The 25,756-nt window shown below is 37.2% G+C and overlaps 2 protein-coding genes across 5 annotated transcripts; both read right to left on the bottom strand.

The window, feature by feature from the left end:
* Positions 1–2,866: 2,866 nt before the first annotated feature.
* LOC139148977 (uncharacterized) lies at positions 2,867–3,550 on the bottom strand. Its single transcript, XM_070720457.1, has one exon. It carries the CDS (start codon positions 3,548–3,550, stop codon positions 2,867–2,869), a length of 684 nt encoding a protein of 227 aa, XP_070576558.1.
* A 1,580-nt stretch (positions 3,551–5,130) lies between these two features.
* LOC139114539 (perlucin-like) lies at positions 5,131–25,566 on the bottom strand. 4 transcript variants are annotated; one of them, XM_070676335.1, is made up of 9 exons: positions 25,410–25,547; positions 13,442–13,573; positions 12,181–12,331; positions 10,004–10,571; positions 9,015–9,078; positions 8,519–8,538; positions 7,677–8,076; positions 5,807–5,886; positions 5,131–5,367 (listed from the first exon to the last, which is right to left on the bottom strand). In XM_070676335.1, the coding sequence occupies exons 5-9, from the start codon at positions 9,065–9,067 to the stop codon at positions 5,318–5,320; spliced, it is 603 nt and encodes a 200-aa protein (XP_070532436.1). In that variant the 5' UTR covers positions 9,068–9,078; positions 10,004–10,571; positions 12,181–12,331; positions 13,442–13,573; positions 25,410–25,547; the 3' UTR covers positions 5,131–5,317. The 4 variants fall into 4 exon arrangements, with proteins under 4 accessions (XP_070532436.1, XP_070532445.1, XP_070532453.1 ...); XM_070676344.1 differs by lacking the exons at positions 12,181–12,331; positions 13,442–13,573; positions 25,410–25,547 and having other exon boundaries at positions 10,004–10,702; XM_070676352.1 differs by lacking the exons at positions 8,519–8,538; positions 12,181–12,331; positions 13,442–13,573; positions 25,410–25,547 and having other exon boundaries at positions 10,004–10,393.
* Positions 25,567–25,756: the final 190 nt, after the last annotated feature.

Here is a 25,756-nt window from a genome sequence, read left to right as displayed (position 1 = left end):
TATGACTCCAAATGACCTTGCGGAGAAATGTTACCGCTTGCCAGCCAAGGTCGCCTTCCTATGGTGAAAAAACGTCTCGGCGAAAGCATCAATGGTCGGTTCTAGCTCATCTGTTTAAATAGGCTAAGCGGGTGTATTATAATGAGTGTGAGTGAATGAAAAGTTCACGCAGGGGGTCGCAATTGGTACTAGCGACACGACGGATGTTGACTATTGACCGTATGGACACTGATGGGTAGGAGATAAGATTTGTGAGTTGCCAGGGCCGTGGTTTCAGGAGAAATTCCATCAACATGAGAGATATTGAGATTGTCAAAGTACCTAGCTATTGATTCAACGGTCTGCAGCGCTGTAAACCTTCAACACGAAGGTGTCCCGGTCCTATCTTCATGCAAATATTATAGCTATGTAAAATTGATGACCCAGGATGACCCAATACAATTACTCAGTATTTGTACAAATCATGGCAGAAGGTGACCCGGCCTATTCACATATACATGTCCACGCTATAGAGATGACCCCGGCCTATCCTCAATACAAATACATGCAAAAACTATGGAAGATTAACCAGGCCTATGCAGAATACAAATACAAGTATAGAGTATTGAAGATGACCCTACCTACATACAACATACAATACATATGCGTATACACGGTATGGAAGATGACCCAGGCCTATCTAGAATACAAATACATCTATACACTTTGGAAGATGACCCAGGCCAATCATCTATACAAATATTCTCTACCTGTATTTGTATTCTGGATAGGCCAGGGTAATCTTCCATAGTGTGTAGACGTATTTGTAATGAGAATGGCCTGGCTCATCTTCAATAGTGTGTACATGTATTTGTATTATGGATATGCTAGGTTTATTTCCGTACAGCGTGTAAATGTATTTGTGGATAGGCCGGGGTCACCTCCTGCCATGATGCGTACAGTACAAATACTGAATAATTTTATTGTTGATAGGCCTGGGTCATCTTATATACAAAGCTCATAATGTTTGCTTGAAGATAGGACCGGATGCCATCCATTAGACTGTCTACCGCACTGCGAAAGAGATATTATGCTGGCCATCTTTGGATTTTGGCGTTCATTTTAAATATACAGGTATGATGTTACAGTTCATACAACAACCGAGAAGAAATCCTTGATATCGGATACAGATCAAAGACACCAAACCAGTCTATGAGATGCACCTTTATATAAGAAATAAATAATAATAATATAATATTTATTTCTTACACGCACTACACATACGTCTCAGTGCGATTTACATATTTTAAAAGAAACAAACAAATACTAAAAACCAGCAAAAGCAATAAAAGAAAAACGAAAATAAACAATGTCAAAATCTGTCAGCACCTGTACCATTCTCGTACAATAAACAAAAGACGGTGATAAAAATTTAAAAAGTTAATTCATTATAAAAAAAAATGAAATAAAACAAAAGACGGTGATAAAAAAATCATGATACGAAAGCAGTAGAATAAATTAAAAATCCATGTTAAAAAAACCCAGTTAAAAAGTCCCAGTTAAAAAACCATACAGAAGATGATTCCTAAAAACTCAATCACCAATAGAACTGATTTAAAAAGATGAGTTTTTAAAAGACGTTTAAAACAGTCCACAGATCTGGCGTTGCGAATCACTGGCCGGCAGCGAATTCCACAGAGCAGGTGCACAAACAGAGAATGCTCTCTGCCCGTATGCCTTATTAAAGTTTCCATGAGGTGGCACCAACACCGCAAAGAGTCAGCTGATCTGAGATCTCTGACTGGGGTGTAAATTTCAAGTAAATCAATTAAATAAAGTGGTGCGAAGCGATGAATGGTTTTATAGGTGGTTAACAAAATTTTGAATTTGATGCGAGCATCAACCGGCAGCCAGTGCAGATCAATGAGAACAGGTGTGATGTGATCGAATTTCCGAGTCCGGGAGACGAGACGAGCCGCAGCATTTTGAAGTGATTGTAGGCGATCCAGCTGAGTCTTATTAACACCATACAGGAGACTATTGCAATAATCAAGCTGAGACGTAATGAATGCATGAACCATCTTTTCCGTTGTAGGTTTGTCCAATAATGGGCGGATCTTGCCAAAATGCCTCGATATTTCTTGTAGTAACCATTTTATGGCCATTTTGGATGTTTTACGTCCACAAGGGATTTTAATTATTGCTTTTAAAATTGATGAAAGAAACTCTAAAAAACTCGATCCCTAAAACCTGTCTGTCAAAAGACACTTAAACCAGTTTACAGCTGTTCAGTTGAGTGAGATGTGACTCATACACTGACACAGGTATTTTGGCCGCCATTTTGGATTTTCATGAAAACTGAGGATTGCACAAGTCGGTCAATGTAAGTAATGACTTTCTTACACCCAAAGGATACCAACATCAGACTGACAGCATCTCATGGAACGTGGAAGCTTCTCACGGTCAAGTATGGTTTGAAAGCCTTGGTTGAAGACTTCATGAGTGTCGTGATGGGGTTTTATGATCAAGGTTCTTGTCTGACTTACACACAGAACTGCGAACGACACCAGTTCCATGCTAAGAACACACAAGCTTTATTACTGAACACGCCGTGAGATAAAAAAGGCTCCAACCGGAACACAACTGTAGCAATTACAGAAAAGGCGCCAAAGCGCAATCAACCGAATGTAATAGAACACCAAAGGATAAACATTTTTTTTTGGCGGGATATTATGTCCACAGTCATTGGATGAAAGTTACCGAAGGATCTGATTGGTAGAAGGATAACACATAGACCTCTGCTTTAATAGTCCTATTAATAATGTTCGAAATGATGTGTCATTTGTTCCCGACATTCCTCCGTCGACGGAAAGTGATCATGAAACTTTCAATTATGAATTATCAATAAATGATTCTGTCCGTAGCGTTCGATGAGTAGCTCTAAAGCATGGTCGTAGTTGGAGTTTGTCAAGGCGAGACCGCTAATCGTACGGGCAGCTTCATCAGTTAAAACGCTGCGTAAGTATGTGAACTTTTGAATGTTCTCGAGGTTCTTATCATTATGGATGGACGATTTGAAAGTGTCGTAGAAACTCACCCACTCGAGTACGTTTCCTGAGAAAGTTTTCAGCTGTAGTTTCGGTAATGCGACCGTTTTCTTCGATGTGTCTTGAGTAGCGGTGTCGGAGTTCGCCGATGGGCCAGTCACATTGTTCGGTTTGTTGTTTTTGATGAAATCAGTGATCTTGTCGTTTCTCTCGAATATCTCGGACATGTAGTCGCCAGATTCTTGGCTCGCAGCATCGTAGCTTGCTTCATCCGTATTATCTAAGATATCTTCTTCGATCTTAGTTAAAGATTCGTATTTCTGAGTCAGTTGAGTGTTCAATGCTGTGAGTATCCTGTAAGCTTCAGTCTTGTTCTCAGCTGCAGCGAACGTTGATGTGAGTTGTTCTGCACGGTTGAACAGCCTCGTCATTTGGGCACGTTGTCCCCTGCGCTTGAGTTTCAACTTGGCCAATTTCGTTGCCAGTTGCTCGGCTTGAGTTGGTTGCTGCTCCTCGTCAGACATCCTAATCCTGGTCTCGGCACCAAAAAATGTCGTGATGGGGTTTTATGATCAAGGTTCTTGTCTGACTTATACACAGAACTGCGAACGACACCAGTTCATGCTAAGAACACACAAGCTTTATTACTGAACACGCCGTGAGATAAAAAAGGCGCCAACCGGAACACAACTGTAGCAATTACATATAAAGGCGCCAAAGCGCATGCACCGAATGTAATAGAACACCAAAGGATAAACATTTTTTTTGGCGGGAGATTATAGTCCACAGTCATTGGATGAAAGTTACCGAAGGATCTGATTGGTAGAAGGATAACACATAGGCTCTGCTTATAGTCCTATTATTAATGTTCAAATGATGTGTCATTTGTTCTCCGAACAATGAGCCAAATAGTAAGACTTTCCGTTGATAGCCACTGGACGATGGAATTACCTCGTCGATATTGTCTGACTTTGTTTCAGACAATAGCATCATCGCTGAACTTTGGATGATGGTCGATTAAAGGAATGACTTTCTTAACCCCAAAGAAAACCAACATCACACTAACAGCATCTCATTGAACTGAGATATCGCCTTTTACATGTCGTGATCATCTTGGCGGCAATCTTGATTTGGCCGAGCGGTTCTGTCTGTTGCGTCTCCGCTAGGCGACTAGCTGCGGTATGTTGTGAGTTCGAACCCGTTTGAAAACAAGCCGTATATTCTACCCTTGGTTGATAGCTCTGCCGATGGACAGAATCGTCCCCGAGGCTGTCTTTCGCCCAGTGTAAGCGATGTACTCATTCCTTCGATAAAGTTTGTGTGCGATGTGTTCTAGTTATTGTACGAGCGTGAGTGCTTCACCAACTCTACAACGTATGGAGTGGTCCGACGCAGTCAGAAAATGAAACAACTTAGCCCAGTTATTGAACCATGCACTCTTTTAGTGAGTGGAGATTTAGCCGAGCGGTTCTGTCTGTAGCGTCAACGCTAGGCGACTGGCTGCCGTATGTTGTGGGTTCGAACCCGATTGAAAACTAGCCGTATATTGAATATTTTAAAATGCCCCAGAGAGCTAGACTGCTATCTTGCAGATTCTGATTCAGTAAGCTTAAAAATACAAACATTACCAAGTACCCTGTGGGCGTAAGATGTTTGACTCTTGAGCTTGGGCACAAGGCTATCAAGAAAACATCAGGTTAAGATATACAGAGATGGATTTATATATGGCATTTTGACGGGAAGTGATATTATTGCGTTCGCTCAATCGTCATCACGGTTATGTACACGATCATTGTTTTCTTCAAGACCTAGTCTTACTGATCACATTAGGTATAACACAAAATTACATACATATATAGATACATAAATAGATACATACATGGAGACATACATACGGAAATACATGTACATAGATACATACATACATAGATATTTAGATACATAGATACATAGAGAAACATAGATACATTGATACATAGAAACAGAAACATAGATACATAGATACATACATACATACATACATACATACATACATACATAGTACGTACATACATACATACATACATACATACATACATACATACAACACAGGTTGTTAAGAAACTTTGCATATGCATTAAGCTCATTTATTACATTTTCTATTATCGCAATTTTTAGAAGACATAGTCATATTTCTTTAAGCGTGTCGTCGGATTCAATTGTTGTCTTGTGTTGATATACCACCGAGTCTTTGCAGGCCATGTGTGAAGTCAAAGGGGCGATGAAACCATAGATACTAGCTCCAGGGTCTTTTATGGAACCAATTGTGGAGTATCGCTTGGGTCACTGTGACAATAAGGATCTGCATGATGAAAAAAATATCAAAACTTAGGTTCTTTGTTTGGTATTTGGTTCTATAAAATAATATTCAAAGGTCCCATAGCAACATATTGTCGGTGAAATCGTTTAATTTGACATCTACGTAGCCATCCTGAGTGAATTTCAACAACTAATGCAACGTAAGGGAACACTGATAATGTAAATCGTTACCTCGAAAAACATGAATAAATTGTCAATTTTAAGTTGGTGTAATCTATTTACGTATACAATTGACCAATACTACAATAAATAAAGCTACACACATATACCGTTCTCTCTCTCTCTCTCTCTCTCTCTCTCTCTCTCTCTCTCTCTCTCTCTCTCTCTCTCTCTCTCTCTCACACTCACACTCTCTCTCTCTAACACTCACTTATACATGTCCACAGATAACTGGACCCTGACGCACAAGTGTAATAATTTACCTGGTATTTCACAGACAAAGCCCTTTGGTCTGAAGTCGCAATACTCGTCGTCCCATTTGCCATTATGGCCGAATCTAAACCTTTAGAAGAGAAAAACAAGATTTATTTAAATAAAGCTTGACATTACTTGATTAAAACACGTACAGCGATTGGTCTATTTTAGCCAGGGCTGTCAATAAGCTACGGTTAGTGGTGAAAAAATAATAATAATCAGGAGCGCATACAAGTATAAAGCATAATAAAATATAAAATATGATTGAACAGCAGCCGAATCTGTCTTGTTGTAAATTTGTTTTATTGTGGAGGGAATGTATCATATTGTGATTAACATTCGTTATATTGTGATGTGTATTCATAATATTGTGAGCGGCATTCCTTATAATGTGATGCACAATAGTTGTAAGGCGATGAACATCTGTTGTATTGAGATGGAAATAAGTTAAATTGTTATAGGTATTTCATATCTGTGACTGGCATTCCTCATATTGTGATGGGAATTCGTTATATTGCGATGGGCGTTTTTTTATTTCATGATGAGCATTGGTTATACGGTGATGTGCATCCTTTACATTTTAATGTGCATTTTTCCAATCGTCATGGAAATTTGTTATATCGTCATGAACAGTCTTTGTATTATGATGGAGATTCATTATATTAAAATATTAAAATGTCACTATGAGTCCATATACATATAATGAATCTACATCAAAACACGTGATCGCACGTCACCATAATGAATCTATATCATAAGATCATGATTAATGTCAATCACACTTATACAATTGACAATATAACAGATGCGCATTTTATCATTCAACATGGCCGCGGTTCCTGTGTTAAACCTATGGGGGGGGGAATAGAATTTCGGAGCTATAAAATGAGCCCCTTCAAGTGGAAGATCACAAAAGAAATGTAGAAATTTCATAGTCCGACTATCTGTCCCCGAGGCGTGTTCTATCATATCACAGCCATGGCTTTCCATGAAGAGATTGTTTAATAAGTAAACACAATAGATTTATTTTTGTTGAGATGAATTCAACATCGGGTGTTTTTCTGGCACATTAATGTAAAATGCTTTCTAATCTTCTGCCTGCTTGATTTTATTGTGAAGGCTGTGGATCGACTCTATGATATACGATGCACACTTAATCTCATAAGCTTTCTATTTGACGCTATACTGGACTTAAGGGGAAAGTTCACCAAGGATGATCTTTACATATGCGCTAGCTTTGTGGTCACTTATCCCGGAAAAGCTATTTTCGCCATTTATAACTCGCGTGATTTTTACGAAAACCGATAAAAATAGTACAGGAAGTTGCCCATGTAATTTGAATCATGGGAAAAAGCTCCAAGCTTGGAGCTTGCATCATGTGATCTGGAAGGGACCATCTTCGTACGGGTATGGCCCCCACATTGTCCACTCACAGTAACACAGTAGTAAACAGCAACACAAAATCTGACATTGGACAGTTTAATATAAGTGATTCATCGTTTATGCAAGGATACTCAGTATAAACAACAGTTATGTAATTACCCATGGTGAAAATAGCCTTGCTGGGGTAAATGACCACAAAGATAGTACATTTTAAAAAATCTTCCTTGGTGAACTTATTCTTGAAATAAGCAGAATAGTCTGAAATATAGAACCATGCCTTGATCTGTTAATTTACATTTCTGTTCCATAAACCCCACTTCAATTAACAATGCATATATATGTGGCTCTTAATTTATGAAGTCTTATTTTTATGTGAAACACCAACTGTATTTTATCACATGGCAACGTCCTATTAAAATCTACCTTAACAAAAGGTTTCAGGCAGGGCCTTGCTGTTTACAATCTCTACTCCCTGTAGATAAACAGTGTTCTTACCATAACTGAACGCAGTCCTGCCCACCATTATCCTTTTTTATATTGTTGTTTGGTTCACGAGGAGCCCAGTTGCTGTAATCATCTTGACATTGGCTTTCACCATCAGGCCAGATGAATTCACCTTCGTTGAGAGTATCTTCCAGACCAATCCAGAAACCGAACTTGGTGATGCAAGACCGGTCGTGTAAGTTGTTGTCTGTGATATACTTGCGCACCTTGTTATCAATATAACTATTTCTTAAAACAGCTAGTCGACCTGTAGGACCGCCAGGCTGTATAAACTTTGAATTGCAAACGGCCTGTGCTGTGGCGTAGTAAGGGTGGCTGTCATCGGGTTGTTGGCAGTAAAATAAATACTTCATGCACATGCAATCTCCGTCAACGTGTTCAACGAACGATCCTATGATGGAAAGAGAAATAGACATATGTAGTGTTCAATATTATAGGAATGAACAGACACAGTCGTTTGGCATTTTGAAGAAACCTTCATTACAAGCGAAACGAATTTGCACAACGTAAGAAGGTGAGCGTCATTTATAAAGTTGTGGTGGTGGACAATAACTATGATATACACCTGAATTGATGAGAGAAGTCAAACATTTTGAATTGGAAGCGCATATTTCGCAGAGGTTATGCCGTTATTAAAGGTCGATAGGAGACTGAGCTAAAATGTTGGACTCTCTTTTTCCGTTCGTTCTTTAAGACCAGCGAGAACACTCTTAATAGTTCATCCATAGTTGTGAGTATTTGTTCAAACATTGTGAAACGCGATTCTGTCTACTAAGTTAACGTTACAGTTTGTTTACAGATCAAACGATTTTGTAGTTACAATGATTACTCACCATCTGGATGGTGCCTAGAGCTGCGTGACAAAAGAACGAATAAACATTAGGAATGTGTAATGCTGCATAGTGCTCGATACAAGCTCTGTTTACTTCAACACTTCACTGCTACTCTATATTGGTTACCATTCAGTCTAGGCAGACATAATTCGCGAAGTACATCCACACACCCACCCACACCTCCCCCCATATATATATATATATATATATATATATATATATATATATATATATATATATATATATATGTATATATATATGTTGTTTTTGAAAATATTCATCACTGTCTAAAATGCAAATTTCTGCAGATATGTAGATTATTTTATTTTATTTTATTTTATTCTCGTCAACATCGCTAACTGGCAGCCACTTTCTGACAAGTCAAGATATGAAATATAAATCTATTTAAAGACAAAATTGAACATGAAGAAACTAAATACAAGAAACTTACGACAGAAAGATGAAAAACACATAGACAAGACTGCAAAGATGTTACCTGCCATAGGCTGCATACACCATGGAGGTGACAAGTAATACTTTCAGTAGCATTGTCTCCGTATCTACCATAAAAGATAAACACAACATATGTGACGATGAGATAATGCTTGCAGTAGCGAGGATAATCATGACGGTTTGCTGTAGTGTCATGAAGATTAACTACAACTTTTGTCCTATACTATAGCGATGCTGACAACAGCAATGAATTCGTTTCCCTTAAGTGAAAATATAACTTGAATTCGTATAACTGGTGGTTATGTTTTAATATTTTTCGGAGCGAATTGGGCATAGAACATGGAGACTTTGCTGATAATCACCAATAGATTTGTGTTACTTTGATTGCACATGCTAACCGGTGTTATTATTGTATCATTCCTGTTACATGGTTATTTCATAAGAAAACAGCAGAAACGTCACGTAGAATATACATTGAACATTGTCTATTCAGTGTGATGCTTGTATTCTAAACCCTAGTCGGCATATTCCACGTTGTAAAAACGGTTAAGTTTAAATATCAAAGCACACATCGACGAAATCAAGGAAGTTGAGAGAGTTCACATCAACATTTAACTCGAAGTTTGAAAATTGCTTTCACTCCATGAAATATGATATAATCTTCTTCTACTCGAAGCATGTTGACATGATTAGTGCTACAAATACAACGCATTGTGCGTAAAATGCAATTTTATCGCGATGAGAAATTAATTTTAGTAGCTGTTGGGACTGAAATCAGGTTGTCAACAGTAACATTCGACAGAGCAAATAAGAAACTGTGCCCTACACATAAAAGAGAACAGCGTTAATGTATATTAAGAGTTACGACCTGTGGGTTTTAACTATTTCTCTATCTATGCATTATATGAACACAGTTTGATCTGTAGAAACAAGTCAAGAGAACAAACTTGAGCGGCAATCAGGCTGTGTCAGCCCTCACAACTGTAAAAAAGACAGACATACCAACAAGTAACAAAACTGCGTAATACTCACCCTAAAAAATCTTGTATTTCTTCAGACACGACGATGATTGCACCATGAGATTGATCAATACCACCAACCTTTTTATTGATATCAACTTGAAGTGGGTGGGACATGTAATGGACCAAAAGAAATGCATGAGTTTAGCTATGTCCAGCGTAAGTCAAACGACTGCAGGTGATAGGGGGAAACCCCCTGTAATTCAAGGATTAAAGGTGTGGTATTTGGTGTTTTGTATTCCTGTGCGCTTTATTTGACAGCTCTTTCCGTTGTGAAGAAATTTTTATATTAAAATTGTGTACTTTGGAAGTTACTTTTGTTAAATTAATAACGAATCTTATCCATCTGCCGCGCTAGACAAATCTAGGCTTTCCGACCAGCAAATTATTCAGTCTTAGACTACGTGTTCAGATTTATAAAATATATACATTGGCATGCAGCATGGAAACTTTTGTAAATTATACCTACATATAGTTGGACATTTCAGACATTTCAGTGATTGTTTCTGTTGGTAAACGTTTTCTCCTTCCACTCCAAAGTATAATCGTCAAATATCTAGTTTCCAACTTGTTGGCACAGTCTGTTTATGTAAGAACATTATTGTTGGTGACTTAATTTTAATCCAAGTTCAAGTTCGAATTGCTTTGTCACCAACGTATTATGCACAATGTCCGATGATGTGACTTATTCTGTAACTGTTCATTTATTCCGTATGATTGGGATAAACAATTTACTGAATTTAAAACTTAACAGTCACAGGGTCGTATACGGAATGCACTTTTTCCGTGACTTTAATCTTCTATTGTTTAATTTAGAATCATACTCTTGCTGACTGGAACTGTGTGCATATTTGTAAATATGATTTACAGTGTTTAGCATGGAAAGTTTTGATGAAAACAATCTTTGAGAGCTCTGTCAACTACTTAATCAAATTTAGAAACCTTGTACATGTATGTCCATTTAAATACTTGTTCGCATGTCTTTGATATCAGTAATTTAAATGACTGCAGAGACTATACACTGTTTGCTAAACGAAAGATATAAAACGATGTATTAAGATTACGTTTGCAGAAAATTGTCCTTGAGCTTATTTTGTTTGTGAAGTGCGATATTTTACGTTCTTGATAAATTTATGATATGCACTTTGGAAATTACTTTTGTTGTGACCAGTCTCTACCAACACTTTGAATGCACACTCATGTCTCTGATAAGTATTGATCGAACAGCAAGTGTTCTAATATTTTGATTTTAAATTACAAAATATGTTTGGGGGATATCGACACATGTTTTTCTGTCGTGCAAATCACAGTGAAATATTTAATAACGGAATTACAACTTTTGACATGAAAAGATAAACATGTGGTTTTAAGAGTTAAAATATGTTAACGCTGTAATTTGTCAACAGAAAATAAAGCCTGCCGTAAATTAATGTCCCTATGAGAATCTGTTCTGACGCGGCCTACGAAATAGACGGAGACTTTTCAAATCCTGAGTTGTTTAGGCCAGACGAAGGATTACAAATACAAATTTCAGATGAAAATCGAGAGATTATGGTTTTCTGGCTGTCAGCTATCTCACGACTTTTTTCAATTTTGAGGGACGTTCATCATAGCCTCAACTCACACAAATGACAAGCTATTCATAAATTTCAAAACGCTACTTTTCCATTGATTTTTTATACATCACATTGTGTTAAGTTATACTGCTATACGAATCTTTCCCTATCCTAAATGCTATCTCTTTGACAGTACTTCCTGTTTTTGAAAGCTTTGTAGTATTATTTGCACAACTTTTGTGAGAGATTGTTTTATTAATCAAGATTCTGAAGAAAGTAAATATTGTATCCATAATGTGGAAATCTGGTAGCTTGGAATACTTATTGATGGAAATGGACAATTATTTTGTCGCTAATCTTCTGATTCCTGCCACTAATGGTTGTGTATATCTTTGTTTCTGTACATCAATGGAGCATTCCTAATTGAAATTTGATCTTTACTAGTTCCATCAAATTGAAAAACACCTATATCTTTCAAAAAATTTACCCGAAAAAAGAAAACAAGCAACTGACGCTGAAGTCGGTGAGTGGAAACTGTCACTTAGATAAGTGAAGGATTGGAACTGCTCTAGCTTGCGTTGTGTTTGTCTGAAAGAAGCTGTGAGGATGTTCAAACAAAACCAGAGACACTTACACATATCAACTCTATGCAAATGTCTTCCGTGGCCTCCGCTCTCTTGTCGACGTCATATGTTATGAATAATTAATAGCGAGACAAACCATTATAGTGTTAACAGTCGCTTGCACCCAGACATCGACCCTTGTCTCAGTTGTGTCCAGTTTTCCTGCAGCGACGAAAATGGAGCAGACGACTGTCAACAGTCTATATGCAAATCCAACGAATCATGAATTTCAAACAAATGGAAAATCTTAAACTTTCAGAATGACAGTTTTCAATTGATTTTGCCGTATGTTCATTCTCAGCCTCACTTCATACAAGCAATTCACAGATTTCAACAAGCTATTTTTCCGTTATTTTTTTTATACCACAATGTTCATATGCAAATCTCTTCCTGTCCGAATGCTACCTCTTTCATTGTGTTTCATGCTGTTTTGGAAACTTTGAAGTATGAGTGACATTTATTTTGTGAAGCGATTGTTTTAATTATCACCATTCTGTAAAAACTTAATATATTATCCACAATATAGAAATCTGCTACAACAGCTGAAATACGTATTTGTAAAAATGGGACAATTTAATTATTGCTTAATCATCTGTTTTCTTTACTTTGATTTCTTACAATGTGAGTAAATTGCCGTCAAGCTTTAATCGTGTATATTCCTGTTTCCTTACACAAATGGATAATTCCTTATTGAATTTAGATCTTAGTTAGTTCTTCAAAAATCAATATCATATATATATGTAGATATATATATATATATATATATATATATATATATATATATATATATATATATATATATATATTTCAAAATTAAAGCCATTTTCTTAATAAATTTCGCTTAACAAATGTTATATTATGTGTCTAGTTTTAATTGACTTGATCTCTTGACTGTCGTGTAAGTGATGTGGCTCTCATGTACCGAGTATTTTACCGAAGAAAGACGGTATTTCTGAAAACAGATATATGTATGTGACAATCAAAATGCACCCTGCGGATTGACTTCGGGTTTGCAAACGCCAATTTTTTTTGGGAAAGTTCTGGTATGGTAAATATGGCCGGGGTTGCCCGAAGCTCTCCTGTAACATTGTTCGTGATTGGCCGATTCCGTCGATTATTTCAATTTTGTTTAGAACAATCTATGGTTTGTTCAACAGGTGAGCAAATCATAAAGCTCATGGTATCATCTTCGACAGTTTGTGGTTTGAGCTCGGAGTGTGATTTGAGTGTGTACACGAAACTCTCGAGGCGCATGTGGGCCTAAATACTCACTGTTTGTATTTGTTTGTCCAGTTTTACGATCATCTGGGTGCTACCATGTGGGAGATCACATCTTGGTACCTGACTTGAACGCTTACAAAGCCACTTCCTGTTGGAACTGTCTTCTTCACCCTTGAACGATAACTTGAAGTAGAATAAATGGTTTATATCATGCTAACACTTGACCTGCCTCGGAGTCAAATTAGTCCGACACCCCAATACTTTGGGAACTGACCCGTAAATAGAAACTACGCAGATGCTCTAGACTGCATTTCACTTCTATTAAAGCGACTGCGACTGTCAGGCAATTTTTGCTAAGAAGTGTCGCATGCACTTTTCAGCCTCATTACACGTCGATCACGTTTTCACCCGCAATGTTGGATTCAAATTCGCCACCGTACAGACTGCCCTCTTCATCACAGGCAGAAAAATTATTTTCTTTTGTTTAATATCTTAACTGTACACATGTAACTGGTATAATGTAATCTGACTTCGAGACCATTTTTGGAAATTTTCTTCTACTACTGTCGCGTACATATTTTTATTGAGCATTATCAAGGCTAAAATTTTTGATTCGAAGTCGTATTAGTCCTGTTCCAAAATGACCTATGATTTATGTCATAAACACATGTACTGGCCACAGGGATTGGTGTTTGCGGTCCTATAGGGTCCGTTTACAGCTCACTGATTGGATGGACCCTTTCTCTTAGGTCTCATTATCATGTAGTAATCACCTCACGGCACTGATCGGTTACCTGGTGTCCTTGTGTTAGCCTCGTTCTGTAGTGTTCGCTGCCTCATCATTAAGTGTGCCATTAGTTAGTTATTGCCCATAATGCTTCACAGCATGAAGGGCAGCAACAGAAGTTCTCCAGTCCCTTCGTTTTTTGCGCAAGATGTTGGACTGTCCCCAAAGTATGGCCTAGCATCTGTAGTTCTTTCTCTACAGTTCTCCTCCATGTATTCTTCGGTCTTCTTCTTTTTCGTTTACCCTCAAGGGTCACGCGTAGAGCTATTCTTGTACTAAGTGTCTTTTCTGATCAGCAGATGTCCTGTCCATGTCCATCTCCTTCTCATGAGGATGGTTTCCATTCATACTGACTGGCATTTCTCAAAGAAATCCACATTTGAAATTATATTTGGCCAGAAGATGCATGCTATGCGCCAGTAAGTCTCCCATGTACGTCATAATAAGCAAGATAACATTATTATCTTCCCTCAGTACCTGGATATAAAATGATATGTTTGAAGCACACGGAAATGTCATGTGATCGTTCTCGCCATATTATTTCATACAAATTCCGTTATATATATCCCATATATACTTGTAAGTTTCTAATTATTACTATCAATTTTGTAATGTCCAGATACTAACGAACCCCACGCCATATCTAATATGTAAAGTTCATCATCAAAACGTGATAGTGAGATTATATTTATTTCATAATAACTGACAATATTTTGTCTAACACATCTAAAGCATGAGCACCTAGCAGTTGTGGCATTATCTCTGCATGTCTTTTTGTTTTTATTTCTGTCAGTCGGAGAGTTCAATGTGACCTTGTGCTTCCCATAAAAATGATAAAGTGTAGAGTATAATGTGTTCTAAATACAGGAATACAGAGAAAGATAAACTTATCAGTTCTGTCACACATTTCTGGTTTTCATTTCAAGACAAGGAAGAATGCACATTCTAAACTGTACGTTTTGATATGGCATGTTGATGGTACATCAGGACAAATGTTTAAGTCTACCTTTGGAGGAGAAAGCTAAAATACGCCTTGTTGACAAAATGACATCCCACTGGCATTCACGTTAGGCACCATTACAGCACTTTAGCAAGTGCAAGTGCTTCGACAAAGTCTCAAAGTCACAAAGTTTGGTATTCCTGATGTCCATACGCTTGATACTACAACAGAAACTATAGCATTTTTTGCAGCATGCCATCATGGTGAAAAAGATAACTGTCTGAGCGGGAACATGATACTTGGTTCTAAAAAGTGGAAAAGCAACTATCTTCATTGTCAAATAGAGACCTTGCCCCCAACTTGAGAGACATTCACAGAAACATTTTCAGGCATATATTGGGAAGAAGGCAATGAAAATACTCCTTCATGAAAAGATCAATGATCTGTTTTCATATTTTAATTCAAAATCAACTTGTCAAGTATATCACATCTATGTCCAACGGGCCTTTAATTCAATGGGCTTTCGACAGGAAGAAAGTTAAGCAAATAAGGGACAACCTCAGTAGCCTGTTTCAGTGTTATCAGATAGTATACGCCTCGAAAGTGAAAGATTTAAAGTTTTACTAAAACTTTCCCCAATGAAACTTTTAAACAATTCTTTTTCAAAAATCTAAAATATGGAGGGGGACTTGCAAAGTTTGAGAAACAAATTTTTCAACTTTTACACGACACGTGAAATTTAAAATGATAGCCATCCAAGTCTTAACTCTGAGGCTAACAATACTACTCTCGAAACTATTTCTTGCTCCAAGAGCCTAAAAACGTCCTAAGGTGATAGACGAGAAAAAATATTAGAAAACTTTGAGAGCCTGTATATCTGCCTCTAAGGTGTATTCTTCTTTAAGGGAATATCTTTCAAAACGAAAGATGTCAAGAAAGGCAAGGGACTCTTTTTTGTCGAGGTATTCTGCCAACCCTGCTTTGTCGTAACATACGCCTTGCGCTACAGTAGCAGACGTACATCCCATGGAAAGAGCACCTTACGGCTGAGGATCACATGATGCCGAAATGATACTAGGATAAAAATTTATTGTACATTGTAAAAATTTCACAACAATGAAAATGAATCAGTGTCTGGTAAATGTTAAGATACAATAGGTAGTATTCAAATGTCAATGATGGTAATACAGCAAATTTAAGGAATAAAGAAAATACAACTAACAATGAATTTAAACACAATGATTATAGAGAAACAATATTAAACAATAGATAGATGATTTACATGATACAACTTACAAGAAATGAAAAACACGACATAGGCGGTCGTGAAAATAATTATAAAAATTTTATTTCGTTATGATAATAAAATATATATGTTAGGCCTAACTGTTTCAAAAATTGAAACATTTGTAGGAAATAATGGACTAAGGAAGATATACATTGACTACAATGCAAATTATTTGATCTCATACTGTAAAAAAGAAAATTATACGATCCTCAGTCCAAGCAGCCGCTGCGAGCCTCTACATTGTATTATGATGAGAAAAGGTTTTCCAACGCTGAGTAAATCAGATTGGCTTGTGTTATCAATGTTCGAGTTTGCCAAATTAAGGTAGAGCGCACCTCGGGGACAGACATTCGGACTCTCAAACTTTTACAATTCTCTTCTGATATACCACATATAGGGGTTCATTTTAAAGCTCTTGGTGAAAGAAAACTTTTCACCGGCTTAATTTTTTGAAATTCGAAAATTTTTATTTTTCTCCATAGAGTTAACACAGGGATGGCGGCCATTTTGAATTTCTAATATCGATAAATCTTGGGTAATTTGTTTCTTTAGTACCAACATTTGCACGGTGACCCCCTAATTTTATTCTTCATTTTGAAAGAAAATGATTGAAAGTAACCTTGAGGAAAGTTAGAGCAAAAGTTTAAGTCTTTCACTTTCGAGGTGCATACTACCTTAAAAATAAAAATAAAAGATTATCATGTAGCGATTAATCTTCATGACACAGCGTTTGACACTTATAATTATTCAGGTCTCTCTACCATTCCTACAATAGGACTATCTTCAGCAGTTGGGCGCCCTCTGGCCTTCCTAACAAGGATCAAAACAAAGTACGCCACCAACGACGATACGACTCCAAAAACGAAGCAGCCGATGCCGGCACCGATAAGCTGTCCTTTACTGTACAAGGCATCCATTTCAACCTCATACCCGTCGCCTGGAGTGTTGTCGGTGCTGTTATCACAGACTAATTCACTGAGGGGAATATTCCATAAATTTTTGCCTTTTAATCTTTGAGGTCGATCACAGTAAAAGGAGTCGGTGAGGAAACGTGGGTGTGAAGTCCACACTCTCTTCAAGTCAGCCATCTGACAGTCACATACCCATGGGTTCCCTACAACTGTCAGATATCCGTATGTGGCCATGTGCTCCTCAAAAAACGAGGCCAGGGAAAGTGGAAAGTGGCGCATTTTATTCTCGATCAGTACGAAATTCTGAAGTGGCATACCTTTAGGAAGATTGTCGACAGTTACGTCTTCGATTTCATTGAAGTGTACTGCTAAGTTGGTCAGGTAAGGTAGTCCGTTCAGGTCTGGAATACGTTTCAGATTGTTAAAACCCAATTGAAGAAAGCGTATATTAATTAAATGACTAAATAACCCTTTTGGTAATTCAGAGAGACTATTTCGGTTCAGTAGAAGAATTGTTAACCTTGAGAGACCCCAGAACGCCTCCTCTTCGATTCGCGATATATCGTTGAACCCAAGGTCAAGGTAATACAGGTCAGAGAAATTTTGCAGTTGTCTCCCCGGCAAATGCTTGATTCGATTGTGAGACAGCCTCAGATCGGTTACGTTGGACAGCATATGTGTCGGTACCTCGGTCAGATTTTTACTCTTACAGTCAATATTGGTGTCCTTTGGCACAAGATCGCCAGCGGTACCATTGGCTGACAAGTTTCGGTCGGTTCCCGACAAGTCGAAGTTATATTGGTCAAAGCAGGTACAAGGGATATCCCCACAGTCTATGTAGTCGTGCTTCATATATGACAGACAGTACTGGGCTTGAAGAAAAATCGCAACACACGCGAGCAGACACAACACACGTACTGCCATTGCAGGAGAACTAGTTTTGGTCTGTTTAAAACTTGTTGATTAAAAGTTGATTGCGCCCTCACAGTCCTCTTCTAACCTTTCTAAGGCAACAACTGAATCACCAGTTCTGTTTAAAACAGAAGAAGCAGATCTGAAGTTTTAAAAACTGGTAGGACAGGTGATTCGCCAACAAAGTACTGAAAACGTGAGAAATTTATGCAATTTTTCTTATTATAATTTTCATTACTCGAGGAATGTAAACGCAGAATGCAAATAACAAGTAACTTACAGCTGATATTGCATCTCTTTGAGATATCATAACTCACAGAGGAGCGATATCACTGTGTCCACTGTCACCTAGTAGGAGACAGTTGGCACAAATTACTATGTTAGAATCACCGATTGTCTCCAAATATATATGCTCTCTCCAGATATGCATTCTCTGACGTAATGTGAAAGTAGAAAGTAGATTCTGATGCAGGGTAAAAAAACTTTACACTGAGAAAATGGGCAAAAGTTTCTATGTTTAATAAAAAAAATAGCAAGTCATAATATTAATGAGGGTATTCCTAACAGGCTATATATTGAAATTTGAAAATGTAACACAAGTTGCATCAAAGGAGACATTTTCTTGAGAAATGTAAGAAAAGTGGCCTTTATGCGCAACTTTATATAAGGTAGCTTTCTGCATTCGTCACGGTACTTTACATCGAAAATAAAAAAAAATGCCTTTTCCCTGAAAAGTATTCCTGTAATACTAATCATCGAGGCTGTTGTGGATAATATCTTGATCCGGAATTTTCTGTTCTTGGCTGAAATTTTCTTATAAAAATTTACAAGAGGAATTGATGCACATTTTTTTAGTTTGATTTTGATTTTGACCGTTAAGTCAGCACCATCACAGTATTGTAGAACGCACTTGGAAAACATCCGCAATGTTAAAATCCCATGAAAATTGTCACGGTCAAATTCGCTTTTCAGAGATCGCCCATGAGTTTTGTTCATTTCAATTATCCTCAAACAGTAGTTTTGATTAGAATCCAAAGGCTTACATTGACCGCCAAAACCAGAGTCACAAGAATCGTGTCGGTTAGCCGAGTATTTGTACTCTCTCTTCCACTTACCTAATACGAGACATTTTTGCGCATTTGGAAAAGCACCCGGAGCAGTTGATACGTTCGTAGTGTTCGATATCCTTTGGAGAGACCGCCTCATTTAGATAAATAGTATGTTCCACCAAAGGCATATAAGGTTGTATTTACAAAGACATCTGGTAGGTTGGGAGGGGAGGGCTTTGAGGATAGATTGAAAAATATCAGGGTATGCCGGAGGGGGGTGGCGCATTTGAAAAGATTTGGAAAGGCATATTTCAGTACTTTAAATGGGTATTCCTAACACGCTTCGTGAATTTTAAAGGCGTATGAAAGACAAGCGCTATCATAGGTACAATGTATCGACGAGGATGAATGAGAAATGAACTCAAAATATATGCATATTAAAATTGTACTATTATTTGTGCTAAACTGAGTGAATTCATCCTTTGCTGTTGGACAAACACTTAAAGAAAAAAAACATGTAAACGTCTAGAAAAATATAACCAAAATAACCTCAAAAATTGAAAGTGCAAGTGTTTGGCTATTTTTTAATATTACTATGTAGATCATTTTCTCCCACACTCATGACCTGAGAGTAATTAGTCGAGAACATTTTCAAGGTCACTGTCCTTCACAACCTCACGAGATTGAATTCAATTAGTCGTATTTGGAATGTTCTGGAAATTTAATTAGTTTAAGAGAGAGAATTTTTGAGCAGTAATTAGCATGATTGTTCTTATATGCTCGTATATAAGGACATGAGTATAAATAGTGACGTGCACAGCTAGCGCTTCCAGTCAGACATTTGGAATCGTGTCTATTGTGTGTTACTTCAAGTCTTTGGAAACTCCAGCAGTATTAATTTCGAAACTTTTCAAGACCTTCACTGCCACGCTGGATTTATACTGTAGACTTTGTGCAACTTCAAGCCTGCAAGCCAAATGACTGTTCATTCATCCGACTGACTGTTACAACTCTGAGACTGGAGCTTTGCCGTCCCAGCTGAGATAAGTAGTCTGTACACTTTTACAGTTTGTATTCTATCCCTGACGTAGCAATTAGTTTTATTTTTCGTAATAAATTTCTTTTTATACGGAGATTGCTGAGTTCACCTTTTGTTCGTTTTCTTTCACGTAACATTACCTAATGAGTCCGTCCAAGGAAACCTGCCCAAGAAATTTGAAAGTACTTGTCTCCAAAGAGTGCACCATGAAGACTAAGTCTAATAACAAGAATCATAGACTATTTGGAAAGTATAAAGCAGGAGCCAGACGGTGTTAGAGAATTCAGAATGAAATGAATGGTCCAACTGTCGTCACTGCTATTACTGGAAAAGAGAAGGATTGGTTGATCTGTTCCACTCTATCAGAGGTCAAAGTTCAAGTACAAGATATGATGAAGTAGTTTAAATTGCTATTCATCCACTTTATCCGTTTTAAAGTCACCTAATAGGTAAGTGACCAACTAGAAGGGTGGTTTAAACAGTTAGTGGCCTAGATTGTGATCTGATCCTTTGCCGAGTTTAGTGGCCTTCTGTGACAATACAAAGAGGCTGTACGCAGTGTGTGCATGAACTAATGACGTTTCCAGTCTGTTTGGAACGTGGCGGCTTCTCACGATGAAACACTTTGGTTAAAAATTTCACACGACGAAATGTGTAGATTGGCGTAGCAACGGCACTGAAAGAAGTTAAGGTAGTAAGCACCTGGATATTTGAATATTAGTCAGGTGGCTTAACAAAAATATCGTTACACGGATGACAAAAGTGCCAAATTTGCTACAGATGTTCGCATATATGTGTAGATCAATATTAGCTATTGCTCCAAAAATTTGGGCCACCGGAAAGGCTCGATGACGTCATAAATTCAAAATGGCCGCCATTATAACGCTTAAACATTGTAAAATACGTCTAATTCAGGCAGTTTTCAATATTTTTTGAATAAACCGACACAAACATCCCAAATTACAAATACAACATAAAATTGATGCAAATCAATTATTATGATGACGTCATAAAGCCAAAATGGCTGACCGAATTCAAAATATCCCCATATTATCGTCTATAATGTTCAAATACTGTTAATTAAGCCTGTTTCCAGCATTTTATCACAAGTACTGAAATTAACACCCCAAATTACAGACAAAACATATAATTGATACAAATTCGTTATTGTGATGACGTCATAAACCAAAATGGCGACCGAAAATTACAAAATGACCTATTATGAAGTTCACTGTGCTTAGTACAATAGCCAATTTACGTGACAAAATAATAGTTAAAGGTAATGTACAATTCGTCTTGATAATCCATAAACTCAAAATAAATCATAAATGTACTAAAACGTAGCCAATAAGCTCAACACAAATTACAAACTATTATGAAATTATTTATTTTTAACAATGACCTCTGTCTGAAAAACTGAACCAATATAAAGGAAATAAAGGCATCTTTACCCATCGGTTCTACCTTTGAAAGTGTTACGTTATAGTGAGTAGATCAATAGTGATGTGATTTCATGATAAATGAACATGGCGAGAAACCGGTGAATAAATCATGCCTTGACCCTGGTCATGTGACCTTGGTCCCTGAAAAAAGGTTTTATGTTTGTGATTTTGGTCTTTTGCTTCCTTTGTTTCAGAAGCCTTTTTCGTTTGAATTTTCTTGGATTTTTATGTCTCGATGTGTGGTGACATAGTTTTGTGCTACAGTAGTTCTCTTTTTGGAGGATGTGCCGGCCTGAAAAAGACCGTTTGGTCAGGGTTTTATGAACAAAAAGAAGACTACTTTTTGCTTTTTGAATCTAGCTTAGTTTACTTTTTGCAGCTTTCGTGAATTTTATGAAAAGCGTCTTTGCCTTTCGTTGTTCACTTACCAGACTGGTTAGGAATTCAAAGATGAAGGAAACTGCAAAAAACGTGACCAGACGAGTTTTGCTGTTTGGAAACCCAAAACATAAAAACATAAAAAAAACACCAGGAAGAACATAAGCAGAAATGGAAGGTTAAACAAAGATAAGAACTCAGAAAGATTCTCAGATTCATCAACAATCTTGCAAATCAAACCTTAATCAAAGCATTAAGTAAAGGCTTGAAATTTATTCCCACTCCGGAGTGCCTATACAGAAAAATTGTCGTATGAGATATCAACAAATTTATTCGCATCATGAGATTGTGCGATATCATGAGAAACAATCAATCAATCAATCAGACATCTGTTCTAAGATAAGTCCATGTTCGACACTACTAACCGCGGAAACCCAAAAATTGTAAAACTGTCTCGAAGCAACTTAGATCGATAGAGGAAATTCCATTCGCAACCCACATCAGAAAGAACATGACTCTGGCAGAAAAGACTGCCCTGAACAATCTGTCTAAAAACAAACAAATCTCAATGAAACCCATCAATAAAGGATGAGGCATAGCAATTGTGAATAAGATAAATGACATTAAAGAAAGTTATAGACAGATGCGAAATGTTCACTATTACACTTGGCGACATTGACTATACAGTGGATATTGTATACGAAATCATTATGACGAGGTGACTTACAGTTTCCCCATTCCCATAAGTAGAATAATTTGTACACCACGATGGTATCTCCTGCCAAAAATACACAAAACCAAAGCAGAAGAAACAATCATCACCCAACGTCTCAATAGAAATGGCTGCTCGAGCCCAATAAAACAAATGTCGGAATTTCTAGACCTTGTCATAAAACCAATCGTCCAAAACGACTTATATATGCCAGGGACACAAAAAACTTTATTCTCTAGTTAGAACCAATTAAAAAAACAAGCAAACTCTATTCTGGTAACATTAGACGTGATATCAATGTAGAAAAACATGCCAAAAATGAAGCCATAAATGCAGCGATCGTAGCGTTGGACTCTGAAACAGTACCTGCCAACTGATATGATACAAAAAACCCACCATCAATGTACATGAAAGCCTTACTGTCGATTATTCTGAAACGCAACATATTTTAATTCAACTGAGAAAAATACAAACGAATCTATGGATGCAGTATGGGCTCACCAGAAATAGCTGATATCACATACCATGAAACGGAGAAAGTTATATTAAATCCCAAATCCGGTCAAATATTCGTATGGAAATTTAAAAGGTGACATGTTCATGGTTTACACAGGAATCGAACATCAACTTCTAACATTCAGAACATTTGTCGAGAGTGCAACACCCTGTACTATACGTTCAACTTGGGAATTAATAATTGAACATTCTATCAACAAAATCTCATACCTTGACACAATCGAGAGAGATGGCTCGATTTTAAAACCCACACAAAACCATCTGACGATATTTATCTGCCTTTGACTTTCAAATGCTTCACTGAAGGTGAATTACTCAGATATGTACATGCAACAACAATATGGACTTCATAAAAAGGTCAATTTCTCAACGCAAAATCTTCAATAAAGAGATTACAAAAAGAAAGACATAGCTTGTATAAAAAAGAATGTAACAAAACGTCAGCCATCCTTCATCAACAAAAGTAAGAGTAATGATGTAACAAAATACTAGTCAGCACAACCTACATCAAAACCAGCCTAATCAAACAATGTGATGAGAATCTGGAAAATTATGAAGGGCGATTAAACGCTGGTCATGGTTTTCCAGAAAATCTATAATAATGTACAAAGGAAGAAAAACATACAATATATCCTCCTTCAAGCAAAATTCAAACACAAGGAGAGTACAAATGAACGGTCTGAGCAACAATTCACGCAAATTCTGACCAAAACATAATGATTTTAGCATCTCTCTTTGGCTACCATTAAACTGAGCATGTGGGAATACAAAACCATTCAAGTGACTGAAGAAGGGACCCCACTTTGGCCCGAAACGCCGCTAGGAGGAATAACCAACATAAAACCTTATTTCCGGGACCAAGGTCACATTACGAGGGTCAAAGCACTATCGATTCACTGGTTTCTCACCATTTTCCCTTATCTACAAACCACGTTGATCTACTCACTGTACCGTATCACAAGCAAAGGTAGAACCAGTGTGTGAAGTTGCCTTCATTTCCTTTATATCGATTCGATTTTTCAAACACAAACCATTTTTAATAATCAATAATCTCATAAGAGTTTTTACTTGTGTTGAGCTTATTGGTAAGTTTTGATACAATTATCTTTTATTTAAGTTTATGGAATATTGATACAAATTGTACATTACTTTTATACTATCATTTTGTCACGTAAATGGGCTATTGTACCAAGCATAGTAAACTTCATAATCGTCCATTTTGTAACTTTCGGTTGCCATTTTGGTTTTATGACGTCATCTTAATAATTAATTTGCATCAATTATCTGTTTTGTCTGTAATTTGGGGTGTTAATTTCAGTTCAGGTGATAAAATGCTGAAAACAGGCTTCATTAACAGTGTTTTAACATTTTTAGACAATGTTACGGCGGACATTTTGAATTTGGTCGGCCATTTTGGCTTTATGACGTCATCATAATAATTAATTTGCGTCAATTCAATGTTTTATTTATAATTGAGAATGTTTGAGTCAGTTTATTTACAAGAATAGTGAAAACTGGCTGAATAAACTGTATTTTACCATTTTTAAGCAATATAATGGCGGCCATTTTGAATTTATGACGTCATCGAGCCTTTCCGGTGGCCCAAATTTTTGGAGCAATAGCTAATTTTGATCTACACATATATGTGAACCTCTGTAGCAAATTTGGCACTTTTGTCATCCGTGTAACGATCTTGCTGTTTTTTGTTGCTAAGCCACCTGACTAATTACTGGAGAAACTGTTACTAAATTTTAACCGATATTGAACTTCCTAATGGCCTTAAGGCCTGTGTATATCTAAGGGGAAAGTTAAATTTCACGAACTTGAGACAGACAACTTTCCTTACTGAGTCTGGAAGAGCTTAATGAGCACAACAAACGATAGACCGGGAAAATGTTGTAACAAGTTCCAAGGGTTGAGAGCTATCCCTAAGGCATCGTCTACCTTAAAAAGATAGAATGTTCTAAGAGATTTGGTCTGAATGAATTTGATGCAACAGACATTGCATGTCGTTAACGATTAGCTTGCAACAAATATCCACTTACCGTACTGTGTTTTCTCAGATATAATAGTAACCAGTTCACAATTCGTGTTGTTGACACACTCATAAAAGCCCAACAGTCAGTCCAATCCACAAACCACTGTATTCCGTTGCAGATGTTGTTTTGTAACTAAATCATTAAAACATCAAGGTTCGGTAGACTAAAACCAGCGTGATAAACCTAAGGTCATCTGACTTGGGTGAACTTTAACCCCTTGTGAGAAAAGATTGATGGTTTCGGGCCGCAACTTGTTTGCACCTCAGCCAGAGGTTGAGAGAGGTCAGTCTCAGATTACTGGAATGTTCGTGTAAGGAGATAATTGTTCGAAGTGAACTTTGTTGAGTTGAGTT

This window comes from Ptychodera flava, chromosome 2 (genome assembly GCF_041260155.1).
Source record: "Ptychodera flava strain L36383 chromosome 2, AS_Pfla_20210202, whole genome shotgun sequence".
NCBI lineage: Eukaryota > Metazoa > Hemichordata > Enteropneusta > Ptychoderidae > Ptychodera > Ptychodera flava.
Note: the sequence above shows the minus strand (reverse complement) of the source record. Positions and strands in the feature narration are given on the sequence as shown.